The sequence below is a fragment of the Uloborus diversus genome, chromosome 7 (assembly GCF_026930045.1).
Source record: "Uloborus diversus isolate 005 chromosome 7, Udiv.v.3.1, whole genome shotgun sequence".
Taxonomy (NCBI): domain Eukaryota; kingdom Metazoa; phylum Arthropoda; class Arachnida; order Araneae; family Uloboridae; genus Uloborus; species Uloborus diversus.
Window position 1 is genome coordinate 135,473,647 of NC_072737.1, and position 20,824 is coordinate 135,494,470.

General features: G+C 31.9%; 1 protein-coding gene across 1 annotated transcript in view; it reads left to right on the forward strand.

Moving 5' to 3' along the window:
- LOC129225751 (synaptogenesis protein syg-1-like) overlaps positions 1-20,824 on the forward strand; it is a 240,936-nt gene that overhangs the window by 188,666 nt on the left and 31,446 nt on the right. The window contains exon 6 of the mRNA XM_054860249.1: positions 2,912-3,096. Within this exon, the coding sequence (XP_054716224.1) occupies positions 2,912-3,096 (185 nt within the window). The remainder of the gene's footprint in view (positions 1-2,911; positions 3,097-20,824) is intronic.

Consider the following 20,824-nt stretch of genomic DNA (forward strand, 5'->3'; position numbering starts at 1 on the left):
TATATTAAAATTTCAATCAAATTGATACGTAATTTACGAAGTTCTTTTTAAAACGTGTCGGGGTTGTATCTTCAAGTGACAAAAAGGATTTTGAACCAGTTTACCACACGAAAATTCGCGTGTTATCAGATAACAAAGGATAATGATTGCACGTTTTACAAAGTTTCATACGCTTAAAATCTGTACCTCAGAGTCCAAAAAATGTGATTTTCAGTTTACTAGTGCATTGCATGTAGAAGTCTACCTCGCATCGAGCCATGTAAACGTAATTCTAAAAAAAAAAAATCATTTTCAATTTTTTACCAGGATTAATAGAGCTCGCAGTTCATCCTTTGCATGCGCCAGAAAAAAGTTTTTCTTCTTTCCTGTAAAATTATCATAATGTGACTTACGTCCTTCTAACTCTGAGATACAGAAATAATATCATACGTATTTAATCCTCTATTCGAAAGAATTTCATAATTTATTTTGAAGGAAAATAAGATGAATAAATAAAATACTCTTGAAAACAATGTCAAGTAAAGCTAGGTCTTATCAAGAGGCTGATGGCGTAAGTTCGAGCTGTGACCATTAGAAGTAATGCAAATCAGAGTTAGTATTAAGCGTCATAATACCAAATAGCGATACCACATCGAAAGAATACACATATTTTATTCTTGGAAATAGAGTATGTAATTCCTTTGCATAATGAGAAAGTGTCCTTCTGTATCAAACGTAGCAATCATCAGTGTTAACTTGATACGTTTGTCGCTTCCCTTTTATTTTCTTTTTTTGTTAAACTATCATCGATAATGCTGTCAAGGAGGATCAGTCGCAGAATGTTCCATCGTGATCGATGATGTTTTTTTTTTTAGATGGAGGGAAGTGACAAGAATCTTGGGTGAGGATAATCTTTAGCAATTGTCCATGCACCTCAGAAACTTTTGAAAACATGTGATCGCAATAAATCTTTTTGCACTATAAATCAGTTCTAATGTATTGGAGAAATTTTAGAGTCGAGTTTAAAATGAGCATTAATCATTTAGGTTCAAAAGAAAGGGGAATCTACTTTAGCTTTAACTGAACTGCAATCACATTATTTTTAAAAAAAATCTCCTAAAAAATTTTTAACTAATTTTTATTTGTACGTACTTGATACAATCATTAATAAAATTTAAAATAAATAAAGTATAATGGTATATTTTCGGTTCGCTAAACAGAGTTTACTTGCTCTGCGTCGATTCTGATCTTTACGCATGCGCTTTGAATTCTGTTGAAACCATAGCGCAAAGTTGCTCAAACAATTGTAGTTTTTGAAACAATAAAGTTACACACTTCAGAATTCGTGTAACATTGCACCCATTAATACTGGCAATCTGACACAATTTTTTTTTTTTCAGTGTGCTTAATGAGAAAAATATTCGAGTGTGATACAATTCTTGGAGGGATTGGCGTTAGAAACTAACCAGTTCCAATTGTTACTAATTTTTAGGTACTTTTCTAAGAAATGAATCATACCACTTTTTCATTAGATACGGCTGTCCATTCGAAGGAAAAGTGTTGATCGAGCAATGTCATCTAGAACGTGTGGCGTGAAAAAAAATCTACTCAAGTTCAAATTAGAGACTTTTCATGCACCGAATTACTTTCTATTTCTTGTCATACTTTTTTAAGGTTAAAATTAAATAATTTCTTCAACGAAGTTAAAATATAGAAAAAAGTAACAAATGGTTTTAAAAAAACACGACAGTTGTGCGAAAACACAGTGAAGTACGGCCCTTTTCTTGCATGATATCATTACTAATACTGCCGTGCTAAGCACAAGTTCATATCTGCACTTTCTATCAAAATTAAGTTACCCTCATCAGGTGGTTCTTTGTCCCACATTTCACCTACATACACTGCTATATGGTCGTTTGTCAGTGGGAAATATTTTTTTTTAAAAATTAGAAAAAGTTGAATCTGAATCAAATACTCGTACATGGAGACAAAAACACTAAATTGCACTAAACACGGCAGAATACCATTCAGTCACGTTTAAGGTTTCCATTGATTATCCCAAATTCGTTGATCATTTAAAGTGTCCTACACTTATTCTGGATGAGATGCCTAAATGTGAAAATATCGGATCCCTATAAAAATTTTAAAGTACAAATCACGTGCTTATTAAATGATATCACTATGCAGATTAGTTTATAATTGGAGCAAACCTTACTTGGCAGCATTGTAAAGGTTACACAGATCCTAATCATACACAGCAGTACGACGCTGCAAGGTACGGTTTGCCCCAACTGTAGGTTTTATTCTTTCAAAATGTTTAAAGAACAGTAATGTTTTTTTTTATTTTTTTAATGCTAATTTAATCTCTCCTCACAATAATTACTGATGAAAATTGTGTTTTTGTTTGGAAATTTCGAACAATAATTACCTAAAGTAACTTTTTCACAGCTTAACAATGATGCAAAATCTTAAACTATTAGAAAAAAAATTCGACCCTTGTTTAAAGCATCTTAAAAATATAAGAATAACTCTACTTTTGAAAGATCTTTACCTATGACTTCTTTCAAAAAATGGAGACATTTTGTACTAGCTCTTAAATTGAAATAGTAATGTGTTGGATTTCAATGATGGAAAGACATATATATATATATATATATATATATATATATATATATATATATATATATATATATATATATATGATGTAATATTGTCTCAGTTATTTCAATTTTGTATTATAAAACAGCTGTGTAGCTGTGATTCATCGAAACCGATTTCTGCTGTGATTCTGCTAAACAGAGTGTGTTATACAGGGGTCATAAACAGGGTGTTCATGGCGAATTATTTTTTAATCCTCAATTTAAAAAGACTAAAATAATATTTCAGATGAGGAAAACCTTTATAAAATTTATTCTTTACTTTATATTTTTAGGTACTCATGGCTCCAAAGAATTAGTGGTGATCCTGTTGTGTGGCAAGAAAGGACGAATAATGCGACGTTTTTCATACAAAATGTTACTTACAGTTTTCAAGGAATATATTTGTGCCAAGCTTCCAATACAATTAATGGAGTACTAAATACCTTAAAATCAGAGGAAATATTCTTGGATGTTACTGGTAAGTTATTGTATTGATTTTTATCGGAAGAAAATAAAATAAATAATACCTATAGATTAAAAATAAAAGCAATGTGAATGAAGTTGTGAAGCTTTTCTTCATATGAGGCAGTGAGAAGCAAAGGGATGTAAGTGGCAAAATTAAAAATTTGGAGATAACCCGTACAAATAGTAGGTAAACCCCTCCTCAGTCTTGGAATGAGATACATTACTACTAGCCCTGGTAGACGTGCTGTTATACAGAGTGATATAGAAAAACTTTTCAATGAAAGTCTGTGTAGGACTTTATTTACTATAAGCCCGTTTTGCTCAAAACTTTAAAATGTCCACTTACATCCCTTTGCTTCTCACTGCCCCATATACATTGCAGAATTCCTCTTAAGGATGTGGTTATCTAACAGCTAGTTTTGTAGGGTCAGAAGTCAACCGCAGAGAAGAATTGTTTGACAGCAGTTTACTATTTTTTAGGCAATTTTTCACAAAACGCTAAATTGAACTTGTAGACCGCCTTAAAATCTGGCGGGAGAAATTTTATATTATATTTTTGGAAAAAAAAACATTGTTACGTGATCAAAATCAATACTAAAAAATACATAATTAGAACACACACATTGTAATAACTAAAAAACGATACGGGATTGCAGATTTTGATTCCTCATGCGAAAGTACTACGGGATAAGTAAAAGTAACAAGTACTTGCAGACTTGTTACTATGTTAGCGGACGATTGTAATGTACTTGCAAAAATATGGGAGCTAAGAATTTTTTGGATGTGCTTTCATTTTACCAACGCTTTTTTTTTCTTCTTTTCTTTTTAAATTTTATTCATTTATTTATTTATTTTATTTTTGTTTTTTGTTAAATTGAGCATTTAAAATATTTATACTACTACTAGTACCACTTGGAAGTAATTAAGAGTATGACATAAAGGGCATACGAATCAGAAACAGAGTTTTTAAAGTCAGAAAGAAAAAGGGGAAGGGTTTAATAATTACTGTTATTAGTGATAAGAACCAAAACATTAGAAAAGCGAAAACAAATAAAAGTTTATTGAACAATATTTTGCTATAAACGAGTAAGATTTGCAAGCCAAAAAAGAAGCTTATTAATACTTCAGCCCTAGTAATACTTACACCAGTAGAAAAGGTTGAAAAATCAAAACTTACCAAATATTTTATTTTTTAAATTAAAAAGAATATATATATATATATATATATATATATATATATATATATATATATATATATATATATATATATATATATATATATATATATATATATATATATATATATATATATATATAAGAACAAAAAGTAATAGTACAAATTGTTCGGCTGATTCATGTGTATTCATCCGCTTCATCCATTTCCAAGTCACCCCATTTGTACAAGCAAATACACATCCCGAAGAGACACAAAATGACGACAGAGAGTAAAACTGACCCCGCAACAAGAAAGCCAAAAAGCTCAGGATCTACAAAAAAATGTAGAAAAAAAAAGTCCGAGTATATTATTTTCAAATATGAGCTCAACTTATAATATATTCCAAACGTAAATTTGAAGTTACAGATGAAATGAAAGAAATTTTCCCTGATTCTAGAATAGTGGGGAAAAAATGCTATATCCCCTTCAGTCGGAATTTTGAAATAATTAAGCAAATATGTTTTTATGTACCTAACTGTTTTGCTGTTAAGACTGTGGCATTTCAGAGCAATGAAGAAACGAAAAAGCAGTCAACAATGAACGCTACCTACTGGAGTTAAGGGTTTATCCACTGGAGTTAGGGTTGCAATTTTAACTATCAAAATATCACCAAACAGGCAACTGCTTCGTTCAAATGTAGAAGCAATGTTCACCCGTCATACCTTGACGGCGATTTTCTAGTAAGATAATAAATTATGATATATGCATTTAAAATGATAAATATAATCATTATCATGAAAAATCTCAATAAGATTACATATTTTTAAAAATCAGAATCTAAAACTCGTCGATAGTCTATGATTGGAAAAATGAGGCAGTCACAACCCGTCAATCCCTATTTCTTTGTGTTTTTAATCTTAAAACGAACAATTCTAAATAATAATAAGCAAACTGTAAAGAGTCAACTTTAAAAAAATCAAGTAATTTAATCAATTATTAAACGACTAGCTGCGTTGTCCGGCTTTGTGCGGTCCGCCTTGAAAATAAAAATTGTGTCAAGTGACGTATACTCAACAATCAGGCTTGAATAAATAAACAAAAAAAAACATCATGTAAAATTTCCCTCCCAAACAATGCCGAGAGAGATTAAATTACTTTCAAAAAGTTAAATCGAGAAAGAAAGATTTAAAAAGCGTAAACATGGAAACACAAAATAAAATAAGTTTAAGGAATTAAAATGCGAAAGAAAATGGTTAACAATTTGAATGGAAATGAGATTTTTTGAACTTGATTTAAAAAGGCTTGTAACTTTTTTTCCTTTTGTGATGTAAGCTTATTTTTGGAACATAGGGCGAGATGGATCTGGAGTAAAAAATATCGCTTTTTCCAGTGGTGTCAAAAAGAAAACTGTGGAACAATTCCTTCACTTTTTATTGATAGATTGATTGAAGAAAGTATTGCCAAAATTTCAGCTAAGCCTAAAAAAATTCGAGTTAAAAACGCAAATAACTCCCACCGTAACTAAGTTAGAGTATCGAAACAAATTGAAATTGTAGAACGCGGAAAATTGTACCCTTTCCAACGATATGTAATATAATTATGTGCAAGTAATTGTTCACCCCCATATTTGGGAATTTATGTGAAAATTGGGCCTAAATAGAAATAAAAAAAGAACTACTTATCGATTTTTTTTCCGAACCGGTCTGCAAACCTTTCCGGTGCTATAAGAAAGATACTGTGAAAATTTCAGCGAATCCGCCCAGGTAGTTCTCGAGTTTTGCGCTTTCAAACAAACAGACGCTTTTTGGAGACTTCATTTTATACTATGTAGAGATTAGAAGCTGTTTAAAGTTCGTGTCCAGTATATTAGACATCATCACTAAAGGGGATATTTTAGACAACTTGCTGCGGAAATAAAGTTTTAAATTGAATTAGAAAATTTAGAAAATATCTCGTTCGCTACTTACGTTCCAAATGCATTCTACAGTTGTTTTCTAATTTATGCACTTGAATAGAAAGAGCTATAAAATATAATAAGGGGTTAAATGCAGAAGAGTTTTTTTGTATTAGAGTTACAAAATTAGAGATTTGTCATGCTAATGTGTGATAACTTTATTAGTATTCTCTTTTTCTTTCCTAAATTTTGTTTAACATAATAAAATTCTTGGAATACATTTAGTTGAGAGTTCTTTAAAATGTCTTTCTTTTAAGGAAATTATATTTTGTTTAACTTTAGAAATAGACAAATATTTTTATTACTAGCATCTACCGTTTAAAAATAGATATTAGATGTAACTGAAATGCACACAGAATAAAATAAACATTAATACAATTTGTCGCAAAAATTTACCTTTATTGTTAACCTGAAACCTGCATTTGTTTAAAAAAAATTAAGCCTTTTCATAATTAATTCTTTCTTGATATAAATGTATTAGGGGTATAATCATATTGTAGTACATTGGAGAAAATAATTTCCGATCACTGAAGTAACTGCTTCCATTTTGTCCCTCACAGTTTAATTTTACCTTTTCATTTAACTTTTTATGATACTTCATGACATATGTTATTATTTTATGTAGAGACGTACCGAGTAGCACTTCGGCCGAGTATTTCGCCTTTCACTACTCGGCCGAGTACCGAGTTACCGAGTACCGGGTGAAGAACCACTGACACATACATGATGAATTTTGAACTCAGTGGAATATTAGTATAGACCTCAATGTCCATATAATAGTTTTAAAACAAAATTCCAGCTGAAAATTAATTATGCATTATTTAAAAGATTTTGGTTGTGTCAAAAACTCTACAAAGAAGTTATTTTTTAAATTAAAAATAAACAAATAAATAAACGGTATGATTAATGAAGTTGGAATTAAAACATATTATATCAATTTATTTTAGTTCTAGCTCGGCAGACATACATAATTTTCAAAAGCAAATAAAACAACGTTAAAAGCACAAATGTGCAGGAACACTGCAGACGCATGTTTCGGTGTTACAAGGAACGTCTTTTTCAATGCATAAAATGTGAGTTAATGATTGCAAAGACAACAAAAAATCCGACTTTTGCCGAATATCTTTAAATCCATGATATCCCATTTTATGCATTGAAAAAAGCACTCCTTCTAACGCCAAAACACGTCTCTGCTGTGTTTCTGCACATGTGTGCTTTTGACGTTGTTTTATTCGCTTTTATTTTTTAAGAAAAGGTATTTTTATATTTCTTAAAAATAATTTTCGTTTGCATCAAAAATCTGTTTAATAATAATTAAATGCTGCCCGACTTTACTTTTTTTTGCCCCATTTTTAATAAATAAATTTTATTAACTTTGGGGACATTGAAATAAAGATTTACGTCATTAAAGCATACCAAACTTCATTATTCTCAAAATTTAAATTTGACTTCTAAATTTGAATTGTAAATGATTGCAGTATATTATATTGCTTGCCATTTTTTTATTAGTTTGTAACAATATTCAATTTTTTACAACTACTCGATATTGGCCGAGTACCGAGTACTGGGCAAATTGACCAAGTACCGAGTAGTTACCGAGTACTCGGTACGTCTCTAATTTTTTGAAGTATTTTATATTTTGTTCGGTGAATTAACTATTCGACTAATTAAAAATATCAATTTTTGTTCTACTTTAACGTCATATTTTGTTGAAAAACTCTGTAACTCAGAGCCAGAAGGAAGTATAAGTCACATTATGATAATTTTACAAGGGAGATGAAACACTTTTTTCTGCCGCATGCAAAGGATGGGACGCGCGCTCTTTTAACCCTGGTAAAAAATTGATTTTTTTTTTTTTTTTTGGAAGAATTACATTTACATAACTCGATGCGGAATAGGCTTCTCCAACAATGCGCTAATAAACAGAAAATCGCTATTTTTGGACTTTGTATGTGAATTTTTGTATGTAATTTTTGTATGTAACTTGGCAATCTGCCAAGCAAAGACTATTCCATCTGAATTAATCTATTAGGGGAGAAGGGAAAAAACGATGGGATTTTGATGCACACTTTATATAATGTAACTAGTGCCTTATTCCTTTTTTTTTTTTGCATTCTCTAAAATAAAATAAGGGAAAACAAAAATAGTTACCATGGAAACAACAAAAAGAAAAGAAAATATTTTCATTTCGTTTAGGAACGTAAAAGCAAAATCGTAAGATCAAAACTTTGTTGTGAATAAATAAATCAATTAATTTTTGCCGTGAGAATATAAATCGAATATACTTTAGATTTTTAAAATGTTGCTGTGAGCAAATTTTCACTTTTACAAAACTAACGTAAGTCTAAATTATATAGCGGCAAAAGTGCACATCTGTAGCAAATCAACTAACACCCCTATAAACTAATAAATACGTCCATTTCCGCCTATAAACCGGATATCAGCCTTTCCATGTAATCGATGGTCAAATAATACAGAATGAACAGTTAAATTTTGAATTTCATTAATATTGATTTTCGCAACGTTTGACGAGAAGATAAGTGCTTCCTTTCGACTAATTCAGTGAAAAACTTTGAAAACGTGCTAAGTGTTCAACGTAATAATGATTCCCACACATATCAACACAACGAAGATAGTTCCATGGCAAATAACCCGTTTCTGGCTTTTATGCTATAAAGTAATTAATTGAGAAAATACGAATAATTAGATTGTACAACATTTGAAAATCTTTTGAAACCACATATCGAGATGTTTCAAGCAAAGTAAAGTTGTTTAGTCAAATAATCCGAGCAAAAATACGAAAAACTATTCTCGTTTAGCTTTGAACTAACTTTTTGCTATCAGTAACTTATATTTGACCTACCTAATGAGAAGTATTAAGCTTCCAATTAAACCTTATCTTGAGTTTGTTTTAGTAGAGTCTTTTTTATTTTGCTTTTCGAGAAAGAGTCAGGTAAAGGATTAATGTATTGCATTTCTCGTCTAGACGCAATAGCTTCAGTCACATGCCTTTTATGTCCACTGAAAAAATGCAAACAGCATCCCAGGCAGCATACAGCTGAAAGACATACCACCAAGATGACAGTCAGAATAATTCCCATTCAACTTGGTTCTGTGAATAAACATAATAGTATAAGCACATGAAATACTTTTACATTTTACAATCATAAACGATTGATTAAATCAGTTTACGATAGTAAAATTAAATAAGACAATTTAATGAGATGAAAAGCACACACACACACACAGAAATAGCACAATCAAATGTAACAAACTTGAGGTTTACGGGTACAGTCACCCAATATAAAGGTACTTCCTAATATAATGTCCGGTTCACAGACCAGTCATTGGAGACTTAAGAGGTCTTTTAACGCGACGCAACAAATATCCATCATTCAAACACTTGTAACTAAATTTCTATATAAACTGTGTTTAAACTTTCAGTTTTGAATGAAAGCTGTAAATATCCAAAAATTACATGATACAACTTACAATTAAACAGCACAATTTCATGATCGAAGAAAATAATAGTGAAGTGTACTGCTGTTTCATGTTCCAAAAAGAGGACGCACTCTCTCTTACTTTGAAATGCATGTATAACCATAATGTTAATTTTAAAGTATTGCCTTATACTTTCCTCAAGGCATGAACCTCAATTTAATTTTTTTAAAAATATTTTATTATTTTTTTATTGAAATTTTTAAATAAAACTCAAAGTTTGCTAAAATTCTGGGATATTTACTTATTTTTTTTATTTTAATTTTATTTTATTTATTTATTTATTTATTTTTTGAAAAAATGAGCATGACTTTTAAGTTAAAATTTAGGTTCAGATTATAGAAATAAGCCAAACAAATATACAAAAAAAGTTGTGTAAACATATACGAAAAGCTTTTTAAAACTGTCGTGCAATGCAAAACGGAAAAAAAGACTTCTGAGAGAAAGAGGATAAAGCAGCTATTGTTGACACTAAGCTCACTTTTTTTTTCTTTTTTTTTGGGATAACTCAAAAAATTTTTAGCGTACGTTAAGGAAGTAGGTATCAAATTATTCAGAACTAAATTATGCATAACACATATTCTTTCCAGAAAATCGAAAATTTTGAAGGTTATCAGTCCTTATAGACCACACTTAAGCACAGTTTAATTTCAAAATCTAAGTTATTGCTAGCTCTTTCGTAACTGAAAGGTCCAGTTAAAAGAATGTAAGCTTTCAGTTCACACGTAGTCACCGAGGTATAAACACTTTGAGAAATGTTGATTACTTTTAACGATAATCCAGTCTTTTCGGTGTAAAATTGCTCTTTGAAATTAATCCTTACAAAATATTAATGCGAAAAAGGAGCCAAGATAGTTAGAAATGAGGTTTGGAGTGGAGGCGTCATCTACAAAAGAGTTCAGACATAGCGGGTACCAAGTTTCATAGCAGTTCCACATCATGTTCTTCAACTGATGTAGATTTTTTTTTACTTTCTTTTTGATGCCGGTTTTAATTTTGTGGCAAGTTATAGTCGTTAATAAACTATTTAAAAAAAATTTTTACTCCAATTATAACATAACTTACCAAGGTTTAATTTCACTATCAAAGAAAGTAAAAAAGTGTTAATTAAATAACATTGAACAGTCCATTAATCATAGTTAAATTTCTATAAGGAGCTGTTATGGAGTGAAACAGTGGTTTGGGGTGTCTGCCCCAAACTGACATCCTAGCTGGCACAAACAACAACAACTGTTATGGATACTTAATGCCCGTTAGATCTTATTTCTTTTGTCTATGATATCGCCTACCCTGATCGCCATTTTGACCGAATTTGGCTCTATTTATGTTTTGTTGGGATATCATTAATCTTTGAAAAGCTAAATGTAAGATTATGCTCCATGTAATCGTCTTTCTTATTTTTTTTTTCCAGCTTATACGTTACACTGGCATCGTTTCATTTGTAATTTCGAAGATATTTCGATAACTAAGGGCTTGGCACGATCGCCAATTTTAAACAAAAAACGCTTGCTTCTGCCACTATCAGCAAGGCCGAAGCTCTTAGAGTTTGGTGTCTACAAATTTGGAGACACTTGGTAAAACTGCTAAGATTCCCAGCTCGCAAAATTTTTTCGTAATTTCTATATTTTCAATTGAAATTGTTCTAACATAGATCGACAATGCCCTAAATTGGCAAAAATATTTCCCTATTGCTGAAATTATGGTTGCCATTTTGGTTCATCATGCTAAAATTTTACATTTTAATCGAACTCTAAAGATTTTAATGACTTAATAAATGTATTGGCTGATTTTTTTTTTAAATTTAAAGCCTAGTAAACTATAGGAGGCTCTGGAATCTCTGATTAAGGGGGTAAAAACTAACAAGTCTAGAAATTTTACAACCTGCTTTTTAACTTAGTAAAAAACATTAATTTTACTTTATGTTTACGGGTTTGTTTTTACTTTGTTGCAATTGCACTAACGTCAAACATGTCAGAAGCCTACCTTTAACCACTAAAGAGGAATTGAATGTTTTAAAACCTTGGCTAATTTCTTAAATAACTGCAAGTTGGCGAATTAAAACTCTAGATTTTCGAATTTTATTATTTGATGGATTACTTTTAATTTTAATGGAACTCGAAATATTGTTTTAAATCCCGTTTTGTTTCACATTTATCTATTTAGTTTTAAACTTCAATAACCTTGATTTGGCAACAATTGACAAACAATTTTGTTTTGATCTATTTGGCGAAACATTTTGAAATTGCACCGTGAAGTGCTCGCGCCGTGATGCTCATAAAATCTAGCGTTTTGGTATATTAATGCAGTTGGGGGTTATTTCGATAATTGGGAATCTGGCGCAGTCGTCTCATTTTTGGCGTAAATAATTTTATTTTGGTAACCCTGCTGATTTATAGTAACCCTATGTGAATAGATGTTTCTGGTTTCTTTGCTTAGATTTGCAAAGAAAAATACTTCTCGCGCAGGTGCAGTAGCCAAATATTGAAGCCAGAGAAGAAAGATCGCCAGATTATCAATTATCGAAATCTTCCCATGCCGTTTTTTACTGTTTAGATCTATCTTTATGTCAAACTTCAAATATGTGAGTCACTTGGAAGTGAATAAATATTTTAAAAAGTGAGTCAGCGCTAAAAATTAATTTTTACATCCTTAAATTTCCATAATTATAATAAGTATATTCGTGAAATTTAGTAATATTGATGTTGTATGAAGATTTATTAGAAACATGTTTATCAAGTAGTTTTTTTAAGATGTGAGGGATCGAAAGTACCTTGAAATGGTTCGCGTACGATACACACTGGCAGATGCGTCGTTTGTATGTTTTCTGATTTCTGAACTTGACTGACATACTGCCGTGTGCCTAAACGATTTCCTAGAGCCCCTACCAATTAACACGAAAATGTGGCTATAGTCGTATTTTTTACCCTGAAAAATGTTGGCTTTCTTTCACAAAATTCTTAAAGTGATATTGTGGTGAGTTTTCAAAAATTTTGAAGCCATAAACTATTTTATTGCTTCACTAAGAAGTAAAAATTCCGTCCAAAAATGTTCAATTCGCAATCATGATTCAGTAAATATCCAATGAAATTTCAGATAATCTTCCAAGTGACGGAAAAAAAAATCCGCCAAATAAATTCAAGAATATAATTTATCACCTGTCTCGGCAAGTGACTACGCTACTGCAACGAGCTTAGTATTTTATTTTATTTTATTTTTTTAATTATTTGTCATTGTGTAATCAAAATTTCTAAAATTAAACCATTTAGAGAGTTTTGTTACGCAATGAAAACTGTACAGGTTCATTATTAATCTCTCAAACATAGGCATAGATTATAAATTAACACGATGTTTTTGAAGTCTTACCAGTGGTTTCTCTTGGAAAAGCCAAACAGAATGTATCTGAATTCTTTAGCACACAACAAGAGTAAAATAGAGAAAACGGAACCCTTTTCTGTTGTTCGCTTACAACAAAATTAGCTTGATTTTAAAGCTCTTATGCAGTAATACTTTGAGGTGTAATGCACTACAAATATCAAAACCCTAATACTCAACTAAGACTGCCATTTTTATCAATATAAATATAAATTTATAAGTAACATACCTTGTGTTCGCATAGAGCAACTTGTCGACCGCGGTTAACAGGTAAATAACCAGGTGCGTTCTAATGGAGCTTCCAGTTGATGAAAACCAATGAAAATTAAGATCCCTATCATCCTAGAGCCGCTATATATATGATCGTTTAATTTATATAGCGGCTATAGCTATATATAGGGTGTTATAGCATTCTAGAGCCGCTATATAAATAAGACGTCGCATCAGCTTAAGTTTAGCCATTTTGGATCGGATTTTTTAATTGTTGCTGTACAAGGGTTACCATTCGCAACTCCAGCGCTCGAATACGCTACCTTGCGGTGATTTACAAAACTGCCGAAAAAACTAAAACATTGCCACATTGCGTTCCATTTGTGTCTGTTGACGTAAACAAAGACAGTTTGTTAGGAGTATTTATTAACGCATTCGATGTGTCTTAGATTGCTTTCAGCAACATAAATTGTTTCGTCCTTTAATGGTATTCTCGATCTTCTCAAAAAAATGTTAGCTTTCATTATTTTCCTCTAAAAAGTGTGATGATTGTCGTAAATGGCGAAAGCTTAAACACAAGAAAATTCTATGTTAACAAACTTCGTATTTGCTCTGTTCGATGCATTTTTCTTCCCTTTTTTTTTTTGAAAGAGGATAACGGTATACCAGGTAAGTTTTTTTTAAAGTGTTTTGTGCTAATTTGTAAGATTATGGTTTTTTTTTAATCTTAAGTTCGAAAGAAGGATTTGATAATATTAGCCGAAGAATTAGGGCTTTCATTCTCCGCCTGGTTTAAAAATAATTAATTTAACCAACTTAATTTTACTGCAGCATTTAGTTGGAATAGCAGTATGCAAAATATTTTCTTAAATCTATTATCGTAGAACGAAATGAAAAATTTTTAACGATGATAATTTTCCTCTCCAAAATAGTGGGATTCTAGTTTAGGGTTGTAGTTTTAGTATTGTGCGAGCAAAGAACATTTGGCGAGATTTCGCATGTCAGTTAAACCATATTTATTTTTTATTATAGGTGAATAAAATGGTAGAAAGATTTACAGAAAGATTAAAGAAATAATGTTAAATCAATTGAAAAAAAACTACCACCATATATCCGTGAGAATTTTGTTGATGATTTGCATGGCATGACATAATTAAATCACAACGTAGAAATTAGAAAAATACGACACAGAAAATTTAAAATTAACCGATTCGGCAAAGAAGTATCATCTTCTTTGAAAATAATTTGTAATGTCATATAATTAAATTATCTAGCATTAATTGTTATTCCTGTCAGACCACAATTATTAGTTTTATCAAGAATTGATAAATATTGAATTCAACATCGTGGAAATGGCTGCTTAGAACTACGAACTACGTAATTTGCATTAATTTTTAACGTTTAGTAATGCTTCTTGAATTCTCATTGCTTTCTACGTGGGCCAGAATATCCACAAGACTTTGGCAATTTATTGGAAATGAATAAAGCGAAAAAATCATGCATTACAGACAAAATTTACTAGGCTTATGAGCATTTTTTACGCTACGGCGTGCGTTTGTTTTACCTTTTTTATCCGCCATTAGACATGGCTGCAGTGCCCCCTATAGTTTGTTGGAGTTGCGAATAGCTAAGTTTCGGGCTAAACTAACCAAAAATAATACTTTATTCAATAAACAATTCACGTGTCACAAATCAACCGTTGACGTATTAAAGCAACCAACCGCATAAGTTGACCGGTTGCTATATGCAAACGTAGCCGTAGTTTTTTTTGAAATGTTTTTCGTAAAAGAAAACCAATACATTGGGTTCATATTATCCTTAAAATATTTGCTCTTTCGGAATTAATGCATCTTATATGGTTGTCAATTCACTAAATTTGTACAATTCGCAATCAAACATGCCCTCAGCAACAAGTTTTTTTTTCTTGCATAAATTATTATTTTTTAAAATCATATTACTCGTTTGTTGAGCAATGATGAATTGCGTATTTAGCTCATCTGAGCATTTTTGATGTTCTTAAAGGTCTTCAGATTACCATGACGGCGAAAATAGGTTTTTCGACGGTAACGGTCTGTTTATTGATTTTTTTAAATACTTATTTAAAGGCTAATTTTAGTTGACAAGGTTATGAAAGTTTGCGTTCCATCAAGGCTTAACTCAACAGATTGTACATTCAAAAACTTTTTTTTTTAAATGTAAACCACGTTTTTCTAAGAAAAACACATATATAGATGAACTTAATAGCATTATTTCATCTAATTACAAAAGTTCAAGATTACTAGCTCCCATCATTTAACACTGATAAGAAATAAAAGTACCGTAACGGTGTACGCAGTAAATATATCTTTATGATAAGTGTATGAATGCAAATTGATCATAATATCTATTTTTTATTACCGGAACCAAATAACAATTTCTTTCTTTATGGATATGCCTCGCATTACCTTATCTAGAATGTAACCATTCTTAATATGACGGGTACGAATTTCGTTACCATTTCCTTTCCAATCCATTCGCAGAAACATGAAATTCAAAAAGTAGCGTGCTATCGCAATTCGGGATTGCAAAAAAAAAAAACAAAATGTGAACTTACGGTGTAAAAATTCCAATTGAAAAGTATATATACAAGAAGTTACTTGGGGCTACGCACCCCACTGTTAAAACTGCTTGCTGTCATTCACCAACGCCCGGGAACTGCAAGTAGTACTATTCAGATAATTTCACGTTCTCGTTCAACACAAGCTAGAAAACTCAAAAGTTTACCAGGGACATTTTAAGAAGTATACTTAGTACACCAACATTTCCTGGGAATTAATTTTTTTAGACTTTATCAATCCCGTCGGTTACCGACAGAACGAAACGATAATTGCTCAAAATTTGGCTGAGTAAAATCGAATAGCCTTTCTTGGGTAAGTTGATTCGACGACATAGGTGTTTTCAGAATTTATGACTGACCACTAACTTACAGTAGTTGACTTGAAAAGGTTTAAGGATTTTTTAAAAGAAAGGATTGACTGAGATGCACGTCAAGAAAAAAATTATGATTTACAAAAATATTTTTAGCTTAAAGTGAGGTTTGCTCATTAAAAGCGATGTACGATCTCGTAGAATGTACATTATACCAGCCAAATATTTCTGATTTCCTCCTTACATCCGGGTTTTCGTTAAATCTGGAAGCTTGCTCTAAGCGAGTTCAACTGTATGTTTAGTAAATATCTTTGCGCATAATCATCATTTGAGGCAGTGAGAAGCAAAGGGATGTAAGTGGCAAAGAAAAAAAAATAATAATAAATCTAATTTGAATTCAGAAACTTTGAATTCAAATTATGTTTTTCGCAATCACGAGTTTCGACAAGACCCAACTCATTAGAATTATTGTTTCCAGAAATGCCCCCCCCCCCACAAGCATGTCCCTCCTCCTGGGTGGTTATGTGTGTATAGTTGTGTGTGTGCAGGCTTAAGTGTGTGCACGTAGGCCTGTGTATGTATGTAGGCGAGTGTGTATGAGCATGCGTGTGAAGGACATGGACGCCATCACCCAGCAGAAGTGGATTCCGGGGGACAGTGCTCAGGAACAGAGCAGCCGTGCCGCCGCCGCGCCGGTGGGCGGTGGTGCTGATGGTCCAAGCTGAAAAATAATCCCAACGTCAAGGACTGTCAAAGGAGAACAATAAGCAATCGTGATTGCTCAAAAAAAACGAGATAGCCAGTGCAAATAATGGGAGAGCCTCTTGTCTGTCCTGGGACAAAAGATAGTTCTAGTAGCCCTGGTAGGTGCTGCTGTACAGCTTAATTTTGAAGAAAAAATTAATAAAAGCTTACGTAGGACGTTATCTTTAAACGCGTTTTACATAAAACTTGAAGCTGCCCACTTGCATCCCGTTGCTTTTCACGGTTTCATTTGTTTTTTAACAGAACTCTACGAATTTTTCGTTTCAGCAGTAACTAAACCGGAAACTTTAATTCCTACAAACACCAAATCCAGAAAAATTTAGTTGACAAATAAATTGAAAATTACTTCTAAATAACCTTCTCTTCACACGTTATGAAATTTTTAGCTGCCACACCCTCATTACAAAAAGCTAAAATAGATTATGTCAAGGTTTTCCGGCACGAAGTCTTCAATTATTTATGAAGCAAAATATTTTGTATTTTAAACTAGAAAATCAAGGAGAGCATTTAATGTTGCACCAAAATGTGTCACAATGTGTCACGTACTCGTTCTTTGATGAACGTATAGTGGAATACTAATTTCTCTTAACGCGCTTATAATGTGCACTTGAAGCTAAATTTAGTCGGCTCTAAAGTGGCTTTTAATTACATGAAAAATGTCATGTTCATTTGCGGTGCATCAAAACAGTAATTAGCGACTTGCCAATTGCCATATCCTTTTATTCGTGTAAAAGAAACCGCACCCAGACACTAATAAAGCTTATTTCGAGGAGTGTCTTTTATTTATTTTTTAACACTGGGCATCTAAAGTTATGGTTTTACTTATTTTTAAGAGACACCTTCACTTCGCGGTGAGTACTAGTAGCTATCTTTTACAACTTGATTCATCTAATGCGTGTGAGTGCAGCTGTTGAGCACAAAGTTTAAACTTTCTAAAAAGAAAGAAAAAAATGTAAGCCATTTGACAGTATTCGAACTGAAAATGCGAAGAACAACAATATGTAAATTGCCTAGGTGGCGTAGTTTTCTACAATTATATGCATGGACTAAAGAGTTGGAAATTATTTCGATTAGTTCGATAGTCGCTGGAGAGATTGTGTGAATGATGTAATGCCGAACCAGATGAATAATTTAAGTTTATTGATTAGCTCAATAAGCTTACCTTTTAATTTACAATATAATCTACACCAATAAATGGCTTTTTATCTTAATATCTCTCCCTCTGCCACTCTGTTATCACCACCATTTTAACGACAGGTGGGGGAAAAGGAGGCACTTGCAAACAACTGGTTTCATTTTTTTATTTTTCAAACTATGCTGTCAATTTCCCAGAGGAAGTCACTCCCCAGAGAATGTCCCCAAAATTGATTAATCCTTTCTTAATGCCACATATTTTTTTTCAGATTTTTTTAAATATTATTTCTTAACTTTATGGTTTTCTTTAAAAAATATCAGTAATTGTTCACATGTGCTCTACACGGGGGTACATGTGACACAATCCTGGGGTACATAAGAACATGATTGAAAAATGCAGGACAAGCATCATATTTGAGCAAAACTCTTTTATTTAAAACATGAACGTGTACGTATATACCGATTTCATTGAATGGTTTGTAACCGATATTTTGGCAGGTTAATGTACAGAAAGTGTGTTATAACTATATCTGCTTACTGTTGCTCACATATTGTTCACATGTGCCGCTTATGGGGGCATGCGTAAACAATGAAAAATATTTTTCTAAATCTTCCATAAAGTAATTTTTTTTATTATTTTTTTCATCTCAAAAAAGGTCCATGACGTGACGAAAATACCTTTAGACCATGGGGACATTTTTGCTCTAAAAAATTATTTTTATTTTTGGAAAAATAAAGAAATCAAGTAAAAAAAGTTCACACTTGACCCCTTTTCCTATACATTTGACAAAATCAAATTTGAAAACCATAACAACCACCAAATCAAATCTCTGAAAATATCAGGTGACTTGAATCCAATAATTGTTTTCTAATAAAACACTGAAAGTGAAGAAAATACATCAAATAATAACTTAGAAGGTACAGCACAAGCAAAACTCATCAGTGTAAGACTTTTCAACACATTTAGGAGGAAAGAGAAAATGATACTCCGCTGATGGCGCAACATGTCGTCACTGCGAGTTCCAATGGTAACAACTAGAGCCGCTATATATAGAGGCCGATGCATCAGTTTAAGTTTAGCCATTTTGGTTCGAATTTTTCATTGTTGCGGAGCTAGGTTTACCACAGCAAAGTTTTGTGTTTCGCCAAATTGGACAAAAATAATATTTTATCTAATAAATTATTCACGATCAGCTAACAATCGCTAACAGTGAACAATCACCAAACGCGATGACTCGCCAGAAAAGGCAACCACTCAAACACGCACTCCGATCCAAAATGGTTGATCTTAAGCTGATGTGCCGGGTCGTATTTATAGTGGCCTTAGCAACAACAACTGAGCGAACTGCGACGCATCACAGGAATTACACTGTAATGTGACTGTGTACTCACTACAACAATTAACTTAAGGGGGTCCGGGACACATTTTGAAATTTTTTTTATTATGTACTTTAGAGTTTTGAAATTTTTTGAACTGATTCATCATTTATTTAATAAACAAAATCATAACATAAATATGAAAAAAAAATATTTTTTTCTTTAAATTTAATTAGTTTTTTTCAAAAAAGTGGGGTTGCTTTAAATTGCTATAACTCAAAATATTGTTGGTCAATTTTCAATTTTTTTTCAAAAAAGTATGCACATATATCTAAGCTTTAATTTTTATTCGGCGATTTTAAAAATATTGATTCAATAAAAAATAAAAAATATTTGAAGAAAAATTTCGAAAAATTCGAAGATACGTTTTTTTAAAAAAATCATAATTTTTGAAGTAAACGTTTTTTTCAAATTCGCCGAATAAAAGTTAAAGTAAATTGCTTGAAAAAGATATGCTCCAAGTTTCATTACTTTATCTCTATCGGTTCCTGACTTATAAGAGTTTGAATGCAAGAAATCGGGAAAAATTGCATCATGGAGAAAAACGCGTTTAAAGTTTTAAACTTATGTACACATTCGTTAGATGCATGCAACAAAAATAACTATAACTTTCGTTATATTTAAGGTAGAAACAAGATTCAAACGTCCTCTTAAGCAGAAAAAAACGGAGCAATTTTTCAAATTATAAAAAAAAAATTGCAAAATTTGAGGATTTTGTGTCCCGGACCCCCTTAAGGTAAGCTATCCCTGTGACAGTCTGAAGAAGTACTGTGACGTAATTTTCTGACGTCTTCGTGAATTGACATTCGTATGTTGCTTCGAACTGTCGGTGACTTTACAGCGACGATGTGCAGCCGCTACGTGACAGTCAAACAGCTTTCCCGTACGGGTCACAGTTTATTCACTGTCGTGATACTGTCACAGTTTGGCTATTGTGACTGTCATTTGTAAGTTGCTGAAACCTCTTGGTGACTTTAAAGTGACGATTTGTGACTTATACGTGTCCGTCACTCAGCATTCACGTATAAACCACATTTTAGTCACCACGGTGGTACTGTCACAATTTTGTTGTTGTGTGTTTTAACGTTGAATATATTCATCTTTCAACATCTGTTTCGCCTCATATGCATTTATGCTTTCCTGGTATATTTTAACACTACTTTAATGTAATTTAATTAACTGAGAAACTCAGAACTTCAACTATTTTAATTAAAACAGTGTCAGCTTTTGTTAGAGAATAAATTGTGGATTTCTTAATTTGACTACGACTACTTTGACTTTTGGACTTGAAAAGACAACTATAAACATTGTGATAAATTTAATCGAGTTGCTCCTACGAAACAGACATAAAACAGAATCACGGTGGAA